This window comes from Nestor notabilis, unplaced genomic scaffold (genome assembly GCF_000696875.1).
Source record: "Nestor notabilis isolate BGI_N333 unplaced genomic scaffold, ASM69687v1 scaffold1569, whole genome shotgun sequence".
Classification (NCBI taxonomy): domain Eukaryota; kingdom Metazoa; phylum Chordata; class Aves; order Psittaciformes; family Psittacidae; genus Nestor; species Nestor notabilis.
The window spans coordinates 63,995-88,618 of record NW_009942133.1 but is presented as its reverse complement, the minus strand read 5'-3'; the positions used below and the strand labels follow the sequence as shown (position 1 = coordinate 88,618).

Sequence of the window (24,624 nt, the reverse complement as noted above, 5' to 3'; positions counted from 1 at the left end):
ATGAGAGATTGTAGTGCAACCTTTCATTTATTTAAGATTTTAGCTTTGGCTCCTCTGTCAGATTTTCCCTTTCAGTGTCAAAGAAATTGGCTTGGTATCCTGGAGAAATACAAGGAAATTTAATTAGTTGGATGTATTGGGACTACCTTGGGCTGGTAATGCATTGTGCTTTCAAGGTTTTCAAATGCTTTTTAAGATTGATGTAAAAGACCAATGAAAAGTATATAGTGATATAAATTCTAGACAGTCCTTTCTGAAAGGTATAGTGTGTTCCCCAAAACTTAAAAGGTTCGTAAAATACAGAAACATACTCGACATTTAATGAGTGTTTCTGTGAATACAGTAGAACTCTTACACATTGACTTTAGTCTTTAAGCAAACACCTAAAAGTTTAATGGTGACCATATATAGATGTACGCCTATTAAATATAGGAAGAAGAACATTGAAAGCATTAGCATCCTTTATCCTGTTGCATCTTCTGGCATTTATTCTAATGGTTGTTTTAAAAGCTTCTGGTCTATTGTTTTGAAGTTCTTGATGAAATTAGTGTGATGCAGTTGCCAAGGATATTTGCCAGAAGTAGAGATTTAGGTAGTTAAAGTAGGTGGAAGGAAAAATGAATTATAAAAATAAACTTATTGCAAGCTGTTAAGCATTTAGGCATAGCTAACTTATTAGATTTCAAAGCAGGTTTTTATTTACTTACTTTTAAATTGTTGATGGCTGCTAATGGTTTCGTATCCCTCCCTATTCCCCCTCATCCCCCAAGGAACTGCAGAGAAAGAGTATTTTGTATAATGGCATATTTATTTCCATAGCAAAAAACTAGTCTGAAAGAAATTTTCTGCTAAAAGCTAACAAAAAAAACCTGATTAAGATTTCTTTTTTCTTTACTGGTTTTAAAAATCTGGGTTTCGTGAGCAGTACAGGCAGACTTCTTTGCGCAATTTACATTTTGCCTCTTTTTTTTGGTGAGAAAAAGTTAAAACACACACATATAAATTAAATTTTAATTCTGATGAAAGAGGAAAGAAACCACATTTTAGTTGCTGAAAATTAGACCACATACAAATACTGAGCAATTTACTTGGGCTCCTAAAAAAAGTTAATATGAAATTACTATAGCAACATCACTGTCATGTATTTAGATAGTTGTTTTGCTGTTGTGTGACTACATGAAAACTTCTGTCATGGGAGTTAGTGTTATCAAACATACGTAAAAGTATTTTTAACTTTTTTTGAATGTAGAGGGATGATCACCACATACTCTATACCTGGTAATTTTCCGTAGTGAAATTATTCCATTTTGCATGTTTTATCTTTTTATCATGTAAAAGACAATGTACAATGCATGATCCTAGTTTCTGATTTGAATTGTAAATAATTTAAAAACATATAATAATTATATACCCCCCCCCAAAGGCATTGATTATTATAGTACATTCTCGTAATTTTATTTATTATTCTAGCTTGGAAGTCAAAATCATGTGACAGAAGCGTGCATATAGATGGCTGAGCTTTTGTTCACAGAAATGTGAAGAGTAGATGCTGCTGTTAAGCAACTGAACATGATAAATAATCTGAGAGTTTACTTTAGACACTAATGGAGCCTGAAAGCTTTTAAAATGACAAATTTCACCAACTTTAGTGATTCATAGGCTTATTTTTGTTATACGGGCTGGTCATATATAGCTGGCAGTTTTCCTTCTGTGTGACTCTTGTAAATTGTTGTACTCTGTTATCTGAGTGAAAAGCTGTTAGAGTTGTGTGAAGTAATACAACAACATCACTTCAGAAGATTAAAGCAATTCCCAGCTGTACGCGTATATGATTTCTCCTCTTTATTTTCTTTTTTCTTGTTGATCTAACCCTTGAAGAAATGGTGCTACTATCGTCATGCACTTTAAAACTGCATTTTACTCTGTGTGAAATGTGCTTTTGCACAATTGCATATCTTCATGGAACAGTGATTTCAGTTTACGGCATCCTGGTTTATACAGACGAAAACATAGTGTGTTTCATCCATAGTAAGACATAAAGCATATTTCTGTTACATTGCACCTCCTAAAATCACATAGATAGTAGAATATCGTTTAGTCACTTAGTGTCAAGTCTAATGAAATTCCTGCTTGACACTGTTTTCCTTTCAGCTGTTTTGACAGTAGTCATCCCTGTAAAGTGCTTTCTGTATTAGGCTCTGGTAGCTCGGAGGTAACCTGATCTGTGTTTTGTTTCAGTGTGTTGTCTGCTGACCAAGAGAACACTTGCATTAGCTGCATTGATCAATCCGCATCGCATCTCATCATTTAGGAGACGATTAATACTGCAGCGTAAAGACTCCCCAGAGCATTTTCTTAGAGTTAGATTACTTTACACAGAAACCACAGGAGTTGTTTGCAAACAGGGAGGAAGCCAAGTTGGGGTGGGGGGGAAGCATTAAGAAAGCTTTGTCTAGGAACCAAGTTTCACTTTCTGCTGAGACATACCCTCATGGCATTCAAACTCCCCTTCTTCATTTGTTGAAAAGACACTATAACAGGTCAAATAAACATTCTAAAAATCTTGCTGTTGCAAATATGTATTTGATTGATACTTGTATAACTTATTTTAAGAATATAACCTTTTTAACTTTATATGTTATCTCAAGGATTATTGGATTATTAACCTGGCAGCTTTTGAAATATATTGACACATTTTAATCCTATTTTTAGTTATTTTAAAATAACATATTTTAATAGAGAAAAGTGTTTGTTTGTCATTCTGTCAGTTTTGCTGTAGAGCTTCTTACACAAAATTGAATTTTAGAATTGCCTGATGCTCTTTCTTAAGAAAAAAGTCTTTGAAAGATTTTAAGTGTACATGAATACATCAAGTTAATGAGCAGACAAGGCTCTTAGGCTACTGTTTCATCTTTAGGTAATAAAATATTTAATCTTTAGAGATCATCCACAGAAGCCGATGAAAAGCATTTACTAATAAAAAATTATTTTTTCTTGCAGATGACTAAGGTTACTGTACCATTCTCTTTTAAAGACTATGTTGGAGTGTTGTAAGGAGCATACCTTGAGTTGATAACCGTAGATGTTACTAAAGATGTAAAATTGATAGGAAGGGAATTTTATGGAGGAGGTTACCTCCCTGGTACATTTCTCTAATCCGTGTGTAATGCCTGTGATTTTGTGCAGCCTTTCTAAAGAACTATAACTAAAGCTATGAAGGTTATTTAATGTTTGCTGGTAATCTGCATAGAATCGGAAATTCTATGAGGTAGTATACAAAAGATGAGATTAACATGATTTATCTCATGATACTTCCTAATATTTCCAGCAGAACCTAATGTTGGGAGTTTTGGTGGATTTTTTTTTGTTGTTGTTTGTTTAGGTCTAACTTAATTATCCAGATTGGCTTGGAAAGTTATGTTTTTGTAGGATCTACACAAATAGGAGTTGTTTAAAACATTTTCGGATCATCTGTACATTCAGATAATTTTTTGGAAATCTCTCATTTGTGTATTTATGGAGGTGTTGCTAGTTGGTTTTGCAATTTTTAGAGCCGTTTTTATGCCATCATTAAAGCAGTTTGTGGGATCTTGGAAGATCAACATTATTAAGATCAACTTTTGGTATTTGCAGGTACTACAGAGCGGGTGTGTCTGATCCAGGGGACAGTTGAAGCACTAAACGCGGTTCATGGCTTCATTGCAGAGAAGATTCGAGAAATGCCTCAAAATGTGGCCAAGACAGAGCCTGTCAGCATTCTACAGCCTCAGACCACTGTTAATCCAGACCGCATCAAACAAGTGAGTTTTTGGTTGGGAATAAAGAGTCACAGCAGCTCCTTAGAAGTCTTAAAAACTTTAAGGCTGCAAGGGGTCAACGTAACATGTTCTTTAAAAGAATGTTATTTTACCTTTTAGTAATTTACTGGTCCTCTTTTTCCTTGTACTTACATGTTCAATGTTTCTCAGCAGTTCTTTTAGTTAGTATTTTATAAATTTCAGTGCCACACTCAAATGTGAGTTTTTTCATAAGCTTCTCTTTACTGTATATGGTGATAATACACTTCTAGGTTTTAGCTGAAGATCACTGAATTTTAATCTTAAATGATGAACCACTTTGTAAATCTTTAGCATTGCCAAAAATCACAGATTAACTAAATGTTTTCTACTTTTATGTATATAAAATAAAACCAAAAATTTTAATTGGGTTTTTTAGACCCTATATTAGGCACTTTAAAATCTTACCTGTAAGAACTTGAAGATACAGAGATTTTTACTTGGGATGTTTTCTACAATTTCATTTTATATTATTTTTGGCATCTTTTTGCCTCTTTTACACTGACTTCCTTCAAAATCTGCAGGCAACGGAAAATATATTTGCAAGGTATTATTAGTCTAGTATTCCGTAGTTCATTACATTTTCCAAAACAATTTTAATTATGTTAATTAAAAAAAAATGCCCTGTAAGGAGAACGTGAAATATCTGTCATAAAGGAGTTAAAATTATTTTTCCATTGTATTGAATAAGAAAAAGATAAAGAAAGAAATGAGTGAACACTAGTAAAATTTTGTCTTGTCTTTCTATCCTATATAGGGTAGATTTTACTTTCTCACCTGTCCTATATGGGAAAAGATTGTTTTGTCCTTCTATGCTGGCAAGGTTCAGTGTCCTATAAAGTAATTTGATAACTGTATGCTATTACCTTACTTTGTGTATAGTGACACACAGAGAATGCTTATATGAAGAAGTGTTCAAACAGGATGAGTTCAGAACTATCAGACTGCTTTAGGTGGATGAAACTGTGCATAAGCCATTGTATATGATTTCTAGTATTTTTTTTTTCTGTCTATGTCATACTTCTACATAAAAAATAGCCTAGATAGTTGATAAGAAAATACTAAAACCAAAAGCCCCAATTTTACAGGATTAGTTTCTCAATTATTTAGACATGAAAATGATTATGCCAGAGATAGAAAAAGATGAAGTGATCTGTATTTTGAATGAATTTTCTGCTCATAAAATGTTAGATTTTATGCTAGTACATCTTAACCCAGTGGGAAATGAGTGGTCCTCTATTACAATGAAAAGTGTTTTCCCCCTTTGCAGTGAAATTAAGCTAATTTTTAGGCAAGTTAGTAAGATCTTGAGAAACTGGATTACAGACCTGGTTAGTGACATGCCTAAATACTTCCTGTCTGGTATCTGAAGTTGATATAGCTTGTCCACAATATGTCTCTAGAAAGCTTTTTTTCTTTTTAAGTTGTTGAAGTGGGGGAAGGAAAGTTGTTTTGTTTGGGTTTTTGTTGGTTTTTTTTTTTTAATATTGCTGGGGGGGGGGTTAGTTGTTTGGTTTGGGGTTTGTTGTTTGGTTTGGATTTTTTTAAACACAATTCCATGTTTGAACAGAGCTGCTGCTAGTGAAGTTAAGACACAGACTAAACACAATGTATAATTTGAAAGACCATTACTTAGGACTAGGTCTGTATCTTAACATTTCAAAATTTATTACCTGTATACATACAGGTGCATAATTACATGCCTGCAAATAGATGTAGATATGCATGCACATGTGTTGAGGAGTTTTAGCCACGATTAATTATTTAACTTCTCTTTTAATGATGCGGTATCTATTCATGATACATTCATGTATTATAAATACTGACTCAATGAATCTAAAATTCAGGCTTTTTACCAATAAGTGAAATCGTTAGATTAGTTGTTAGAGTTTGCAGTAATCCATTGGCCAATGTCAGAATACCCTGTGTCTTGCTTAATGTATAATACAAGCCATTTTTAACTTGGCAAAAAGTAAACATTACGTTATGAATTACGAATTCTTCTTTTACACAAACTTCTACATGGGTCTTCGTGTCTTAGATATTACCCAAGAACTTTGTCACCCCAAATTATTACGTTGTACATTGAAGAAAGTAGATTTAGCATTTTGAATTTGGGAGTTGATTTGTAATAACAAATTGTATCTTCATTAGGGACTTTGAAGATACTTCTTTTAGTTTTCTAGCTGTTGCTACCAAAAAGCAAAGGTAGTTTTCTCCCCATGAATGAAGATATCTGTAGTTAAAGCCTTGCAATCCCATCCATATGTATATGCATCTCTCATATCCCTATTGTCCTTTCTTTTTCCTGGACTGCTTTACCAACACTCACCTCAGAGAAGCAAGATAAGAAAGGAAATATCTTCTGGCTACAGTTTCAGTGAAGACAGACAGTAGGTAAACCCTTTTCTGACTGCTTGAGTTTCAACACTTTCTGTCTTCAGAAATGCCATGGGTATACATGGAGGATGCGTCTGGCCTAGCATTTCTCCTTACTAATGGAAGTCACTATCCAAACTTTCTGGTCTCTCTAACTTCATCTTGTTCAGCTGTAGAAGATTTGTAAACAAGTCTGGTTCCTTTTGAGCTTTCTTCACTGCATCTTTCCACATCTCCTAATCCTATGGAGTAATCAGTAGATATGAGGTAGTTTTTTCCTCCAGGCAGGTCTGATATTTAATTGCCAAATATTTGCATCTTTCATATCTGCATAACATAAGCAATCTTCTTCATAGATACCAGCCATCTGCTGTTTTCTATGTAAAATCCAGCAGTAACCAACTGATTCCTGTGCCCTTTTACTTGGCAGAAACTGCTATAAGCATCTCATCTCCCTTTTCTTTCTTTGTTACTTGAAGTATTACACCAACTCTTCAGACCGCACTGTAACCCAGGGGAACAGAACACAGTTTTCATAAGGTGATCAGGAGCCTGAGCTATTTCGGCTTTATAGTTAGCATACAAAGATTTAAATTTCACCTCTAAATTAATAGCAGGTCCTATGAACAATGGAAAAGGCTGCATAATGTGTTCTTATCACATCATCCTCTTCAGAAACTATTGTAGCTTCTTTGTATGCTAGTAGAATTTTCCTTCCAGGTGTTTTATAGGTAGCAGTTGTTGTAGAAGCCTGTCCAGGAAGACCATGGAATCAGAGATGGCCATTGCAGAATTGTGCATTATGTGAAAGCGGAGATGTGTGATCTTACAGCTAATTTGATTTTAAACAAAGGAGTTTGCATTGTTTCGCCTTCTGTGATCCCTTCCAACCTTAATCATTCTTTGATTCTATGAAATGTTTATCTATCGAAGCATAGACACATGTTTCAGAATTTCATCCTCGAAAATCAAGAGTAAAACTTTCACATATAGAACTTCCAATTAGTGTTTTCATTGGAGCCAGTTTCATTTCAGCTCTTTCAGTAGATAGATAACTCTCATGAGCCTTTAACTTCTGTTCATTAATCATGGTCCCAGAGGTTGTATTCAAAATATGCAAAACTGTATGTCTGAACTCGGATTTGTAAATTCACATTATTCTTTTAAAAATTAATACTTTTACTTCAGAAATGCTGATCACAAAAAAAATAATATTGAAATGTTCATAATTTTTAAATCTAAAGTTTTACTTTGAAATGCTTAAATAGAACCTGACAAGAATACAGATGTGAAAATACAGGCTTTAATGGCGGTGTTTGGTATTTTTAAATATATGATATGAGTTCTTCAGACTATAAAGTCTTGGTATACTTCACAGAATCATAGAATAGTTTGGGTTGGACAGGATCTTACAGTTCCAACCCCCTTGCCATCAGCAAGGACACCTTCCACTAGACCAGGCTGTTCAAAGCTATCCACCCTGGCCTTGAACACTGCCAGGGATGGGGCATCCACAACTTCACTGGGCAACCTGTTCCAGTATCTCAGTACCTCACAGTACTCACAGTAAAGATACCGGCTATCTAATCCTAATATCTAATCTAAATCTACCCGCTTTTAATTTATAAGCTGTTACCCCTCATCCTATCACTACACTCCCTGATAAAAAAATCCTTCCCTTTCTTCTATATAGGCCCCATTCAGGTACCCCAAGGCTGCTATAAGGTGTCCCCGGACCCTTCTGTTCTCCAGGCTAAACAGTGGCAACCCTCTCAGCCTGTCTTTACAGGGAAGGTGTTCCAGCTGTCTGACCATCTTCATGGGCCTACTCTGGACCTGCTCAAGCAGCAGTGGAGTAGAGGAGGAGAATCACCTCTCGATTTCCTAGGCACACCTCTTTTTATGCAGCCCAGCATACAGTTGGCTTTCTGGGCTGTGGGTGCACATTTCCGGGTCATATTTAGGATTTTATCCACCAACACCCCCAAGTCCTTCCTTCCTTAAGAAGCCTTCATTGGTTTCTTAAAATGCCTCTCACTTCTGATGATCATTTCTTCTATTTATCATCCATTTAAGGCAACAGTCTGTCACCTAAATGAACCTTACTAAACTCCAGAATATGAGAAGGTAACTCTACCTTTTTATTTGAGATAGTCATAAGTAGCTTTGTAGATCACTTTGTCTCTTCATCTAGTCAGCAATTTTTCATAAACTTTTATTGCTTTGAATATAGGTGGAAAATTGCACCAGTTACCATTCTGCAGTGCGTACTAAAATACACAGTTGTGTTTACAAGTTGTGAGAACAAAATAAAAAAGGAATTGTCATTATTTGCTAGAGAGACAGTTCTATACATGCCATGGCAAAAGTTTGGCATTCCATACATTACATATATGCTATATCCTGTCCCTCTTGTTTCCTTAATTCTGGTACCAGATCTCTGTTTCAATTTTCTGTTACATTTCATCAGTGTTGGATATAATCTCAATATATATATGAAACTATCTTATGAACACAATTAACTCTGTAGCTGACAGTTAACTCTTCATTGTATGTACTTCAAAAGTGGAATGCAAACAGAAGATTTTTCTGGGGGATGAACAGCAGCAATTTTCAGCAGAAGGAAAATCCTGAAGTTATTTCACGCATTGTTATGGCTTTGTAGCTTTGGTGGTATTTTTCCAAATCCCAAAGTAGCCCAGAATCAAAAGGTGACTCTTTTTTCCTTGGGTTTTTTTGACATGATGCTTAGACCCATCTCTTACGTGTTTTGATGCCTGTGTCTGGTTACTTGCTTGAGTTTTCTGGTATTTCTCTGTAACAGCACCAGATCTTGTAGTAGTTCTATGTTACTGTCACAAGTTTTGAGGAAAGAGAAGGTCTTGATTCTTCTTTGTCTATTTTACAGTAGTCTTCATCCCTTATCATTCCCTCCATCCAGAGTTGCTCTGATGATCCAAGTGGCACCTGCTGGTTTGCTTTAAGCTCTTTACCCCTTCTTGTCCCCAGACAGAACACAAGATAATCTTTTCTTTACATCATACTTACCACCCTTTTCTTTTTCCAAAGACAAGTCTCCAAGAGTTGATGAATGCAGATAAATTACCTCATAAACACCTATAAGTAAGCATTCCATCTATTTATGCTAGCTTTCTTAGTCTTTTTGTCTTGCCCTATGCTCTGTATATTATTTTATGCAAAAGCAAAACCAAATGCAAAGAGGATGAAATATCACCAGAATCCATTTATTTTGTTCTTCATAGAAATGAAAAGATAGGAAGTAAAATTCGATCAGTGAAGTCATCAATGTAGCATTTTCACAATCAGGCTTGTGAATAAATTATTAATCATTGATTATGTCTTTTTCCAAATTTTATTTTCGAAATGTGTTATGTATTTATACAGTTGTCCCTGAGATTAGGATCATTTGCCAAAGTTACTGATTAAAGGAGTTTACAGCAGATGAAAAGAAGATCTAATATGTTTAACAAAGCAAGTGGTCTGTTTAGAAAGGCTCATCTCTGATACTGTTGGAAGTCTAGTAAATCAGTCTGTTATAATTTGTTCAGCACAATGGGGCCTTGCAGTCCTCTCTGTTTCTCATTTTAGCTACAGAACGTAGTCAACTATTTAATACAATTCAAAGAAGATACCACCTTTTCTTAAAGTGCATTAAAATCTCGGCTTAAGCAAATTAGTTTTGTCATCACATTAATTTCATTCACTTAAAGCACCAGTATTAATATATGCAAGACTGAAACTCAGTATTAGCTTAGTATTAATAGTAATTTAATGTGGGTATTGTCATTACAAAGATTTCCTTTCTTTGGCAAGCACGGTAATGAGAAACTAGGAATTGGTAAGCTGCAAATGTAGTTTCATCTTCACATTTAAATCATGTTCCTTATATGCTTTCATGTTCTTACCCCTGTTTTCAAATGGTATTTCATTTTATGCCTTTTCTTTCTAGTATATATAAATGGAGTAATAGGTACTAAGTAATGTTAACTCAGTACAACATTTATTATCTGAGGTGTAATTATTGAAATATTTTAGGACATATATGTGAGGTAGTGATATTTGTCATTTATACATAGATCTGCATTAAGCAATTCATGAAGTCATTAAAATTGAGGTCAGAGACCTTTCGGAATGCTGTGCAGATGGAGTATATGTATTCTATACTGCTGTCATAGAGCTGTATCTTCACTCTGTTACTCAAAAATTTGAAGCATGGAACTTTGTGATGCTTTGACCATCTTTCTGCACCCTTTAGTACGTTGTGCAGCCTGAGAGCACACTACAATCAATTCTTGTGGGCAACAAAAGGAAGAAATATTTTCTTGGACTTTCAGAAAATACTGTGACTCAGATGTGGCTCAAACAGATTTTTATTTCTAAAATTAATCTTTTTTATTACTTAAAATCTGTTTCCTCAAACATCTGGTTTAGAAGCTTAAAATTAAAACAAGCAGTGTTCTCTTACCTGCAAATATAATTTCCCATTCACTGTCTCATAAGTAATAGGAAAGGAAATAATATAATAGAGGAGACCAGTTTCATCATTGCTTGGAATATACTGATCAAAATATAGCTTACCCCCTCTCCTCTGTGAGTCTTAGAAGTGGTATGTAGTAGAAATTTCAACAGGGTTTTTTTCTATAACCTTGTCATCACTCAACCTGCAATTTCAGGAAAGCTTCAATTATAGTATGCATGTTTCGAAGTCCGTAATGTAAATTCGTCTTGCGATTTCTAATCACTTTATACATCTCATTCCCAGAAGTCTAATAACTACTAAATTCAAGTGCTTGCCTAATGCAAAACACTTGCCAAATTTAAAAACGAAATTATTCTTTGCAGCTTAATAAATCAGAATTACTGAGCTCTGTCCAACTTTGAGAAGTAATTTTGCCTAAAAGTTCTTGCTATGTAATTGAGAGTATATCAATAAATTCCATATCAGGCAGTGGACATCCAACATAAATGTTATATGCCTGTGTTTCTTTGTTTTATTTTTGAGAAATTACTTTGTGTTACTTCAGTATTCAAGAGATAAATAGGTGTGTCTCCATAACTATGCAGAAGCATGAAAAGGGATTAATTTTTACAAAATTCTATCTGTTCTTTTATAGATTTATATATATTATTTTATATATATGTATAAACATATATTAAAAAAAGAAAGCAGTTATGTCAGTAAACAAATAAGAGAGATTGAACCTCAAAATAAACAACTTGATATGCAAAGGAAAAAACACGAAAAACACAAACCAAAAGACTTTATTGCTATTTTTAATCTTTTTTTTTCAATGGTATGTATATTGGAAAAATGTATGCCCGTACTTGATTCTTCTTTGTTAATACAGTTGATTTGCTTTTAAATGTTTTTACCTTTTCCCATTGTATTTTAAACAAGCTTTTGCAAAAATGGAATAGTGACATGCTTCTATTTAGTAGATGTTATAGTTCAACAGTCACCTGAAATTATTATCGTCACTCCTTTTTCATTGCAGCCATACATGTCTGTGCTTTAGGAAGATTAATATGAATTGAAAATTGAGGTGCTTCCAGTTTCTTATATTACTTGTGGTATCAGTGACTAGGTCATTATTCAGTGTTGAGGAGTTCTATGTTTCTCATAAATCCAGTAGTTAGATCTAGTAAAATCTCTGAAGTACTATTTATCCTCTTATTAATTAGCTTAGCATACCAAAACAATACAGAACACAGTATGCTCTAGTTAGCAGGGGTGTTGATCACACAAACTATCAGATGTCTGAAATGTTTTAGTCAAAATATATTTTCAGAGATTTGCTGGAGAACAGTAACATTGTTTTGGCTTTTTTGGTTTCTGGGTTTGTTTGTTTTTTGTTTTGTTTTTTTTTTTTTTTAGTTCAGAAGGAGAGTTTAATATGTAGCTATAATAGAGTAATAAAGAAAATCTATCAGAATAAGTTCCGGCTCTCCGTTCTGTTTAATTGCAGATTCTCTCCCCCCACACATTAGTTTAAGCTTAAATGGTGAAAATCAGTTCATTGCGATTTCAGACTTTGGTAAGAGAGACAATGCATCATCCCATTAAAATCAGAAGTATAATTCTATAATTGAATAGTACTATCGTGGAATCTGACAGCTTTTTCTAGATAATTCTACACCCTTCCAAATGAACCCATGTTCTGTATAGGAAGACATGGGGCAATCTTTTGTAATTGTCTTGATTTTTCACAATGTATAGCATCTGCTGACTAACAAAATTTTGCCAAGCTACGTATTTTTCATAATGCCCTATAAATGGTAGTAGTTTTTGATTTAAGCCTCTTGAAAGAGTCCCAGTTGGTGCTTAAGCTGTATATGTTCTATTTATGTTTTTGTTTTATAACATGAGTTACAAGTTGGAAACACAAAATAAGGATCTGTTTCTTAAGATTTTTTTTTCCTGCTTTGGCTGCTTGTTTATGTACAAACTATGAAAAAATTGATCTTCGTATTGCTTAACATACAGCTAAAGTATTTGTGTGTGCATATGTACAAGCCCATATTTTGCTAATACACAACTTTATGCATTCACAGTGTCGCAGCATTCTCATATGCATTAAGAGTTTTAGTGCAAAAGTATGTATACCTATTTTATGAGGGACTGTCAATGATTGTAAGTAACAGAATTGCTGAAAGTGTGAAATTTTGCTTCATTTATTTCAAAATAGTGCTGGTTAGTAGTTATATGACCATATGATAAATCACATTGTATAGCATTTTAATATCTTATTTCTTAAAGTAAAAGTAGTGTAATTTTGGATATTTTATAATTCATAAAATTTTATATATGTCAAAAAACATGCTTTGAATAAGTATTGTATGTTATGTTTTGAAAATTGGAGTTTTACATTTTCACTACATTTATAAAAAGAGTTATTCTGTTGAGATCTAATACTTTAAGAGAAATGTGTACATAAAGTTTTTAAACAGAGCAGTGCTTTTTGATATGTTTAAGAATTAATGTTAAGCGTATGTATATTATTTAGAAAAGTTGATCAATAAATATGACTCTTAATTCTTTTTTGTGTTTATTTGAACACAGCCCTGATGATAAATTGTTACTCTTTGCTCAACTAAATGAACAGTTTTAACACTAATCATGAATATATTGTAGTGATTTGTTGTGAAGGTGTTAGTTGCATGTTCATCCATCATGAGATTGATGTTTACATTTTTTCACCTGTTTCTTGATTAAAAATATTTTAGCAGTTAGCATATTGCTAAAAAGTCAGTAGCATCAGTGTAATTCTTGTAAGATATGGAACACAGTTTGCTGACTATAGTCCATGCTATAGAATGGTACAGTATAAGGTGCCAAAGTAAATGTTTCTAACTTCTTTCAGACATTGACCTTCTTTGTTTGTAGACTGATAACTATTTCTAGTGCACTCATTGAACTTGCTGGAATTTTAGTTTACTATAGTCTTCATTTTCCCCAAGAGAAGGAGAGAGAAAAGAATTCCTCATGTGGTCAGCATATTTTTGAGTATTTATATGAGTTCACCATCTTGATTTCAAGTCATGAGTTTGTTTTTACATGCATAAGCATGCATATTTACATGCATTATTTATCCAGTTGACTTTAAATTCCATTAAGTTCCAATGAGTAGGAGAAAGATTTTGTCTTAGGCATTTTTTATTTATTTTAATTTTCTAGTTATGTTACTTTTGTTGTTTTATTTATTTTTTTAACTGTTCAGTCTAAGGCTTGTAAAGGTTGATTTGCTCCTGAACTGCTTTGTTCCCAGACATTGCCATCTTCCCCAACTACCACCAAGTCCTCTCCATCTGATCCCATGACCACCTCCAGAGCCAATCAGGTACAGTATCATCCTACCATCTACACCATACTTTTCACGGGTGACAGCTTGCAAACTGGAGAAAAAGATATGGTGGGTTAAGGATTTATTCGTTCATTCACATATATACACCCATAACCATAGATATCTAACTCTTGTTAGAAATTGGTAAATTGAATGGAAAACATTTTTCTTCTTTTGATTTGTTTTGTTGTCTTTTTTAAATCTCTGATGAAAGCAAATTTTTTTATTTGATTCAGTTAATAAATAGCAAGGATACACGCTGGTGTGTTTGTAGACAGAGTAACTCTTGGTATACGTATGTTTATGTATATATGCACACACGTATTTACTTCCTGGATCATTTAGAAATTATAATGGAATTATCCCAAAATCATGCTTAATTACCTTGATATTAAGCTAGAAATGGCAGACAGACTTCTGTGTTTATTTACTTTAAGAATTTTGAAACATGTTTGTGGACAGTAGTATAGGGGCATTCTTTAAATAGTGTATGTAAAAAAAGAAACAAAGGAAAACAAAAAAAGGACCTGAAATGAAAGTTTCTTGATGAAGAATGAAGTAAAATTATCTCTAAAAACATACTAAACACGTCTAAGTAAGTTGAATGTTTTATTTTTAAATGCATAAGCCGTGCTTTTAGCAGTGTTTTAGTTACACTCATTTATTTCTTTTAAGTGGAAAAAAATATATCTAGTTCATTATGTCCACAAAAGATGTGTATCTTTTTGCCTTCCTCATGAAATTTGTTAAAGTTACTTCATACCAAGCTTTTTAGAACTGATTTATGCTTTATAAATACCTTATTCATTTTTTGATGTACCATTAATGTTCTTTGTGTTCAAATAATGCAAATATTAAGTATGTGCTAACAGTTTTTAACACATAATCTGCTTATTTAAGTTAGCTGAATGCTTCTATCAGTCTTGCACAAATTAGATCAAATAACAGAGAAGTTTTCTTCACAACAAGCTGATTTCCCCTGGAAGTTAACATTGTTATTAATTACTGATCCTCTGATACTTTGTGAACTGCTTAGAACTTGCTGGCTGTATGAACAAACAGTTGGACATAAAACAGAATGCAAGCATATTAGAGCAATAGATCTTTGATCAACACATGACTATCTGTTGAAAGGGACATCTATTACAGAAAGTAATGAAATTTAGAAATTGTACACATAGAGCTGTTACTAAGAAAAATAGAAATTGCAATATCCCTTGCTTCAATTTGAAAGCCTTCTTCATTAGCCTGCTTCCATTCCAGCAAGTTATTTGGCTTCATCATCATTAAATGACAAAGATAAAATCTTTGCCAACAGCCAGGGATGTTTTATGAACATTCTGCTCAGCCTTTATTCTCTCTCTTAATTTTAGTATTTTGTTTATTTAATTAGAAGGTTTTGAAAATGTTAAGCACACAGCTCTTTTTTTAAAAGTATTCTTAATATTTTTCTTCTATGTTGTCTTTCCCACTGTTTGGGTTTTTTTGTTTTGTTTTTTAATTATGAGGATACCCTGATGATCATTATTTGGAGAAAAAGGAAAAGGTGCTTTTATTTACAGGAAATACTATTTGATCATGCTGTTCAGTTAGTGTCAGAGAAGCACCTACTTTGCATCTGTTCCATGAATTTTAAATTATCAAAGTAGCATATAGCATATGCTATATGCAAAGTGTAGCATATACACTTCAAGTCAGTTTTTAATAGCTAAAAATACTTATTTTTGTAGAAAGTTGTTTGGTGAGAGTAATACATATACTAAAATAAAGAATATACACTAATACCAAAAATACTTCTTTTATTAGAAGGTTGTTCTGTGATAGCCAAATATACAAACTAAGGGAAATGTATGTTTTGTGTCCTGCTCCTATCACGCATTACATCTTTTAATGCATTTTTTTCATAATGTGTGCTTAATTCAGTTTTCATCCAAATAATCAAGATCTCTTTTGAGCAGCATTAAATTTTTATGTATGAAAAAGAGTAGTAAGTTCCGTAAGTGAGTTATTGGAACTGTTTTGATCATTAACCCTTGAAATTCCTATTGGTTTATAATTATTTTATCCCTCCTAATATTTCATAGTGGTTTCTAGCCTTTCCAACAGGAAGCACAAAGCATGTGAGAAGAGAATTAATGCCTTTTTGTTCATTCTAGTGATAAGTGACATAGCTGGCAGTTGTTCCCAGACTGTAGTACTGATTAGCATTCAGCTCCAGTGTATCGACAAGTATCTGCACTGCGGCTGTCACACGAAAATAGGTTCCAACAGTAATCTCAGACCTGTCAGTAGTTAAGTACCCAATGGGAGAGTATTAGAGAACAACTAATGTTTGTTTTGATATATCACTATGTAATCACTATTTTCAATAGAAAATAACCATTCAGGTATGGTTTTTCTGGCTAGATGTTAGATTAGGATAACAGGAAAGAGCTTATTTAAAGTGAATGGAAGTCAGGAAATCTAGTGTTAAGGTGTAATAAATTCACAGCGAATCCTGTTGCATGGATATAGTAGCATATCAGGCTTAAGCTCATTCAGTTTTCTATAGTATTTTAGTTGTGACAAGATGATTTTTTATATTAAAGATTAATTAGGTAATTAAGCAAGATTTAAGCAATACTTAATGCTGGGTTGCTGTTGGATTGAGATTTTACAACTGGCTTGGTGGACTCCTTATAAGTCATTACAATTAGAGAATGGTCAAGTATGTGTGTTGATGAGCATACCTAATGTGATCCTTCCCGCTGTACAAGCATGTCATGTCAGTTGTGTTCCCCTGACAGAGCTTGCTTAGTGGGCAGAGCAATTTCTAGGCACACTTTTTACTGCAAGAGGAAAATAGCTGTGCCAACAGAGGTCAGAGGAAGCTGGGCAGGAAATCTGGCTTGTATTATGTCTTCCTTTTAATGACGCACTTTGCCTCCGTTCACATGGGATCACAACTGCTTTATATGGCAGTTCTGGCTTTTGGTGAATTGTTTTTTGAAAAATCCAGTATTCGTGAAACTACTTATTTTATGATTCTCAAGAAGAGGATAGTCCCTAAAAAGTCTTATATAGTGGAAGAAAACAGTTCCTTCAGAACTGTCACATGTCATGTTGTACTGAGTTGCCACGGATGCAGCAGAAATCTCTGCGTTGGAAGTGGTTTTTTTCTTTAGTTCTTTGTTCCAGGAAGATATACATCTGTCAATGTTATTGTCATAAATATCTTGTTTATTTTTGCAACAGAACTTCCTTGGACCTTTGTTCACATTAAAAATTCATGCACTGCAAACTTCCTAAGGAAGAAAGAACCAAAGAAGCAATAGAATTAGGGATGTTTCAAATAACTTTCCCCCCTCCCACCCCCTTCTGTCTGCCTGTCACTGAAAAGAACTCAATCTTTCTGTACTTTTAGACTGAGTTAGCTCCTCATGAACTTTGTCAGCTTTGTTTATAACAGAACACTGACAGAGATATGGCTACAGTGGTGAAACTGTTCTGCTGATGCCCTTGGAGCTGGAAGAATATAGTTTTACTTCTGTTTACCAGAAAGGGGAAATCAATTTTACTTTTCTACAGTAAGCTTCAAGTGGGCATTTCCTCTCCAAAGTGATGAATAGCACCATGAATGTCATATAAATCACATTTGCTTTTCCTCTGTAGTACTTTGTAAAGGTACAAGTTTTAATACTTAATTTTAAAAGTTAAGTGACATTAGGTAGACAAGTATTGCTATAATTAAACTGTTTACATATTTTCTCCTGTTTACAAGATTTTTTTTCTTTTTATCAGCCTGCATTACTGATGTTACTGTTATTTTAGAGGGAGAAATACGAGTGATATAAACCTAAGCTCTATGTTTCTCCTTTGTCTATTTGACGTACACCTATAAATGCAGTTGCAAACCCTTGCATCTTTCCTCCTCCAATCCTTCCTTTTTCCATGAGATTGATACCACTACTGACGTTTACTACTGGCTGTAAGAGAATGAAAGGCCAAAATGCACATTCCCACTTACAAGTGAGTCAGGAGAGTGATAGGTAGGAGGCCTTTCCCCTTCCTTTGTAATTTAGATAGGCTTAAGCTCAGTCATGTGATAGGATATATCATCACATTTGTGTGATTAACTTACTATATAAACCTTCTTTAATTTTTGCTTTTTTAAGTGCACTATTTTTTCCCATGACATTTGTGTTTTTTACAATTATACCCTCTATTTTACAGCTTTGTTGCTGCACTTGAAACTCTTACTCTATCATTTAGTATACTGTAATATAAATTCTGTGGAGTGCAGATACGTGTAGGATTTACCCATTCAGCCCTGAAGGTTTACAGTTTTTTTGGAGCATATCTACATCATCTGGTCACTGTAATATCTGTCATAAATAATACTTCTCTACATTTTTACATGATGGGACTGAGCCATTTTTCTTGGTACTGCCTGTTCCCAACAGGTACAGCACAAGTGTGTGGCTGTTAAAATCTTGGTATTAGAAATTTGTACTTTTGGCTTATATTATCTCTTTATTTTACGCAAAATCTATAGCTTGCAATGGGATATAATAGTGGACATATAACTAGAGACTGGGGGATTAATTGATATCTCTAAACTGTAATGATTGTAAGGTTTGGTGTCCCTCTTTCTGACTTTAAGGAACAGTCAGTCCTATCCCTGTCTGTAAAATTACTTGTAAAAGTATAATCTTTTCATTTGTGATAGAGAGGTAGAATCTGAAAATAGAGGCTCTCTGTAAAGCATACTGACAGCTTTTGAAGGGTTGATGAACTCATACCACTTAATACATATATTGTGGGAGGTAAGAAGAAGAAATAGGAAAGAGATCTTTATTTTAGTCTTCTGTTACATTAGGACATGGAATTTTAAAATACGTATACTAGCCAAATGATAAAGTTTTTATCAATAAGTTAATCTTAAAGTACAAATAGTGAGTTTTAATGATGATTCCAGGATCCTAGATAGACATCATAGGCCATCAAGGTACTATGTCTATTTGCTTTTGATAATTTGATGTGAGAGTTAAGATATCATGTGTCTGATAGTTTAACTGCAATATTAATCTAATTTTAATTCCCTAATTTTAATGTCATTTCTTACAGTGATATTTGGCAAATCTGTTTTCTTTTTAGGTCTGTCACAGATTGACTGATGCTGGGTATATCACTTGATCTGTCCAAATCTCAGTACCATGTATTTAAAAGCAAAGTCAATTTAAAGTTATTTAACATTCTGATAAAAGCTTCTGTCAAATTAAAAAACTTATTATTTCAATTTGGTTGTTCAAAATATTTGCCATGGTAGTTCTCTGTGAGATAACAATTTTATCTTTTTTCAACCTGTCAGATGGGTCATTGATAAATACAACCATTTTATTTACACCCAGAAAACAATATCCAAGTTCCATGCACAAAAGTTATATGCTCTTTGAAAGAAACTTCATCTAATGGAAAATGTTTCATATGGACCTTTCACTAAAGAATTTTGTACACTGGATTTTAAAATCATAAATACATGAAGACCACAAATATAACATTGTTAATATGTTAATCAAATACACTCTTTTAAATATGTCATCAAACCGTTTCTTTATTCACAAGTAGATGCATGAGAAGGAAATCAGGTTTGATGTGGCAATGGTGTTCAGAACTATATAACTAGAAGAACCTTGTAATGATATTTAGGGGAATAGAGTTGAAGAACTAGGCTCTGTATTTTGCTGATGTTTTCTGGAACGTCCCCAAACTTACAATATACTTTTGCCACCTACAGAAAAAATCTTCACATAATTTCTTAACATAGTGTATCGTTTTAGTTATGTTTCTGCAAGGACTTTCCTCCTCAGTTTTAATAGTTACTCAGCTTCACTTTCAGAGTTCTTTTCTGTTTAGGTCTGCTATTGCTACCATGGACTTACCCGGTAATAATTTTGACTCCTCCCCACTGAACACTGTGCATTGTAACAAGGTTGAATAAAAGTGCCTATATTAGTTAGAAAAGCACTTGTCTTTCTAGTGTGGGAAAACCCTTACATTTCAAATTTGTATATAATGTTATCAATTGTAAATTCATATCTCTATAAAGTGAAATTTTTGTTTCAATTTAATAAAAAGACAGAGTTCCTTTTCTGAGTACAAGTTGCCTATGGCACACTGTGGACAGCACATAATAAATAATGTTTGAGATAGATAGCCTATCTAGAAAGGACTAGGGAGAATTATTCCTCTGTTCAAATAAGAGGACTCCAGTAGAGGTTCCAGTGCTCCAGAGGTAACCTTTCCTACTGCTTTTCAGCTGAAATGCTTCATTTCATGGATAAACTCTAAGCAGAATTAACCTATAGACTAACTGTAGACATTTTTTCCTGGTTCTCAGCTTAATACATTACTTTTATTATATTTATCTTCTACTTCAACTACTTTTTCCTTAATATTTTGCAGTATCTCAGGTCAGCACTTTGCATTGTCTCCTTAAACCATAATTTTTTAGGTGCTGTGAAGATTCTTAAGTAACAATTTTTAAAGATCTTGCATACAAATCAGTTTTGCTTTTTTTTTTTACTCTTTCTTCTTGTCTGTTTCAATTTTTCCCCTCTGGACAACTGTGTAGGTAATTGTTTTCATATCCCTCTATACTGATTTACTTGTTTCCTTTCTTCTGTCTCCCACCACACAACAGTTTTATCATAGAATTGTAGAATGGTTTGGGTTGGAAGGGACCTTAAAGATCATCTAGTTCCAACAACTGTTTATTGTTCTTTTCTTAAATGTAAGGGAAATGTTAGAAGCATTCATGAGAGATGGGGAAAGATGTAGCTTCTGAATGCTACTGGCATGTCATTCACAGGATGTGATGAGTGGTCTGCCAGTTACAGTCTATTTTGTTTTGATTTTATGCTTAAAAAGAATTAGAATCAGTTAGCTTCCTATTTTCATCCCCTCTTCAAAAGGATAGACTTTCTCAGTGTAATGGACATCGTGACTATTCCTTTTTTATTAAATTGGATAAATGTCTTAAATCAATTTCTCCTCATGTTTTGCACTCTACCTGGTTATTAGATCTTTTGTTGTTCACCCCCATAGATAAAATGTAAAAGTAAAGCTTGAAAAAAAAAATTAGAAAAAGGGACAAAATTTATTTTCTTTCTTGTAAGAGAACAGCTTTTAACAAGATATTATAAGGTCACCCCTGTTGTGCATTTATGAAGACTTAGGCTATTACTGGCTTTAATTCTTAGTTTAGTCATTAGTTTCAGAACTTGTCAAAGGAAGTGAATAAGAGTAGAGTTTTGGAAACATACTAAAGTGATTCAGAAAATGTATAAATTTTATTTATTGTGACTTTAATGAAGCCTGCTTTTGATCTCATTATTTTTAAATCAGTATCACTTCTGTGAACATTCTGAGATTTGGGAGAGCAGTTGTCATTGTATTTCCCTTATGATTTCTGTGGGGTTTATTCACATTAAAATATTTTGAAGTGAACATGTAAAAAGATAATGCTTTTTGGACAGAGTGGATTTTTCTTAGACTTGCAAGGTGTTTTAGGGTTAAAGAAAAAATCTTGCACTGTAGTTGAAGATGATGTCCTTTCACTTAAGGATATTTGTAGATATGATATGTAGGTTTTGGCATTTGTCCATGTCCTTGTACTAAGAAAAGGTCCTATCTGCTTATGAAAAGGGATCATTAAACACATAAAAATTGGAGAATACACATTCTTCTATTTGTCAAAATAGCGTAAAGGTCTTCAAATGTCGTGTGCGAAAGAATGTTTAATTTTATCATTTTTTCTGTTCCAACTGTTTTAAGCATCCTTCTCAGATATTTCCATGTTCAAGGTCCATCCTATATAAGCTAGAGTGAAAGTTGGCAGCATGTAACTCCATGGTCTAACCAAGATTAACTTCAAGTTCTTAATAATTAGGTTTGATTGCATACCATTTCCTTCAGAACTAGTGTTGGGAGAAAAAGCCGACCATGTTCTAAAAGTATACAGGTGAAGAGTCACTTACTGTAGTCTTTGCTATTCCAACAAGCAGAAAACAGAATGTCAGAGCAATTCCCAGAATGCAAATCTGGATGACTGTTGCTTTTTTTCTGCTGTGTACTGTATCAGTCACATGAAGGTTAGACTCTTAAGTTTTCAACTATTCAGAATTTAATTTAGCAGCTCTTGGGGAGTTGAGAATTTATGTGGTCAAGAGTATGAGAATGTGGAAAGAAACACTGATGATACAGAGCTTGCTGTCACACCAGGAGAGATCCTCTACAGCACTGTAAGGTAGAAAATGCAATACCATATTTTTCTCGTATGTCAGAGGTAAGTTGGACGGGATGTACTTAGGCCTAACCCTAGAAGATCCTGCTTTGAGCATATGTTAGTTAATGTTTTCTTTGTGCCATCTGAAACATTATCACTTCCACAAGCTCTTTGTAGGAATAGTGCAGCAGTGCACTGCACTGTTCTGCAGGCTGTATGCTAGATGCAGGCTGTATGCTAGATGCAGGCTGTATGCTAGATGCACCGTCTGTCTTTTGCATGCTTTGAGAATTCATCAGATGGTAAAGTCATTCATAGATGTGAAACAAACCCACCAGTTAAAGTGAGAGTCTGCCTCGTTTGAGTGGAAAAGGAGTGTTCTTTGTATACAAAGCATAGAAAGAAGCTGGTTGACTTCTTGCACTGTAGGGAATAAGAGGTGGGAGGATTTTGCTCTTCCAGAGACAAGGTGCATCATCCATTGAGATCTTTGCCCATAGCATAGCATCACAGACTTAAGACAGTAAATACTTACACTCTGCAGTCAAAACAGTATGTAACTGCATCTTACTCAGAAGCAGTATTTTCCCATAGTTCTGTGCCTGTGGTTATTTTCACGCTTTTTTGTTTTGGGTTTGATGGTTTGAGTTTGGTTTTTGGGGGTATTTTTTTCCCTTCTGAAAATAAATTACAGTTATTCAGAGGCATAGTTTGCAAATAGTCAATCAGTGGGAGGTTCCTGACCATAGACTCTGATAAGCATCCTTAGAAATGCCCAGTGGCTGAGTCCACTGGTCTGTTATCTTTCTGGACTCTTCTTCAGCAATAATAAACTTATATATGACAAATTATTCATTCATTTAAACTTGGCATCTGTGATTTGGATGGGGGTATGAAAGTATGGTTTAGATTTCTGTTTCTTTAAAGTTTCTGAAAGCCTGCAATTTGGCAGTTCTACTGCAGTGTAAATTCTTCTTTCATATTTCTAGTAACTTAATAAATGATCTCCATACTTCTCAGCATTTTATTATTATTTTTATTATCCACTTAACCAAAACAAAAATGCAGTAAGAATATTTTGATCCACTTTATTCTCTTAATAGTAATTGAAATAATTGTGATAATAAATTAACATCTGCACTCTACCCATGAGATGCTGAAATGCAATCTCCATGTAAGATCTTTTAAAGTGTTACTGCTTTATGGAATAAAACTGTTCACGAAACACATTAACCTGTGATTAATTATGTTCTTTAGCAAAGAGAACTGAAGCGAAATACAATTCCATCAGATCGTCTGCAGACCAGTGCTTATGTGTAATTAAAGTGATGAGGAAAAAAAGAAATCAAGTCAAAATATAAGCAGATCCTTGCAGAATATTTATTGATCATAATATAGTTAAAATTTTTAGTAAAATAAATACGTAAATATTGTCTAGAACCAGTATTATTCCCATTCCCTTTTAGAAACAGAAGGAAATAATAGAGCTCCTTGTTAAAGACATTTCACAGGTTAAATTTCACCTGTATTTGAGCATTTAAGAGTTTTCAATATAAATTCCTGCTTTAATTATGTCAAAAGTAATTAGGTAATTAATGCTACACTTTAACATTTACAGTAAAGACTGATTGGCTGTACACAATGAGTATGTATACATCGAATGTTGTCTTCACTGCATGCAAGTTCTAAAAAATTGTAAGTTATGCCTACTTCACATTAACAGGAACACATTTGAATGAGGATAATAAAAGGAGGAGATTATAGCTTTGATGGGATGAAAGTTATGTTTCAAATCTGAATTTAAGAATTAATTTAGATATTTCTTCTATGGTTTATTATAAAAATATTTTTTTAATATAAAGATACTTTGCTACTACATTTATTTTTTATTAAAGAGTCTAGTTACAAAACATGAGCTGTAAAATGCCTTAATTACAAGTGTTATTAATACAGCAATTATTATTATATTCCATAGCCTATTTGGTATACAGTACTTGTTACTCAAACCAAAATGGAATTACTTAAATATAGTATGGCAATGGCAAGCAGTTAACTGAATATACACAAGAAAGCTGGAGAGGGATTTTTCACAAGAGCATGTAGTAACAGGACAAGGGGAATGGCTTTAACCTGAAAAAGGGTAGATTTAGATTAGATTAGGGAGAAATTCTTCGCTATGAGGGTGGTGCGGCACCGGAACAACTCACCCAGAGAAGCTGTGGATGCTCCATCTCTGGAAGTGTTAAGGGCCAGGCTGATTTGAGCAAGCTGGGCTAGTGGA

The 24,624-nt window shown here is 33.7% G+C and overlaps 1 protein-coding gene across 1 annotated transcript in view; it reads left to right on the top strand.

Moving 5' to 3' along the window:
- Positions 1–3,632: 3,632 nt before the first annotated feature.
- Positions 3,633–24,624, top strand: part of LOC104410933 (RNA-binding protein Nova-1-like) — a 39,539-nt gene continuing 18,547 nt past the window's right edge. Inside the window, 2 exon segments of the mRNA XM_010021234.1 lie at positions 3,633–3,800; positions 14,003–14,074. Coding sequence (XP_010019536.1) covers positions 3,720–3,800; positions 14,003–14,074 — 153 coding nt within the window. The 5' untranslated portion in view covers positions 3,633–3,719.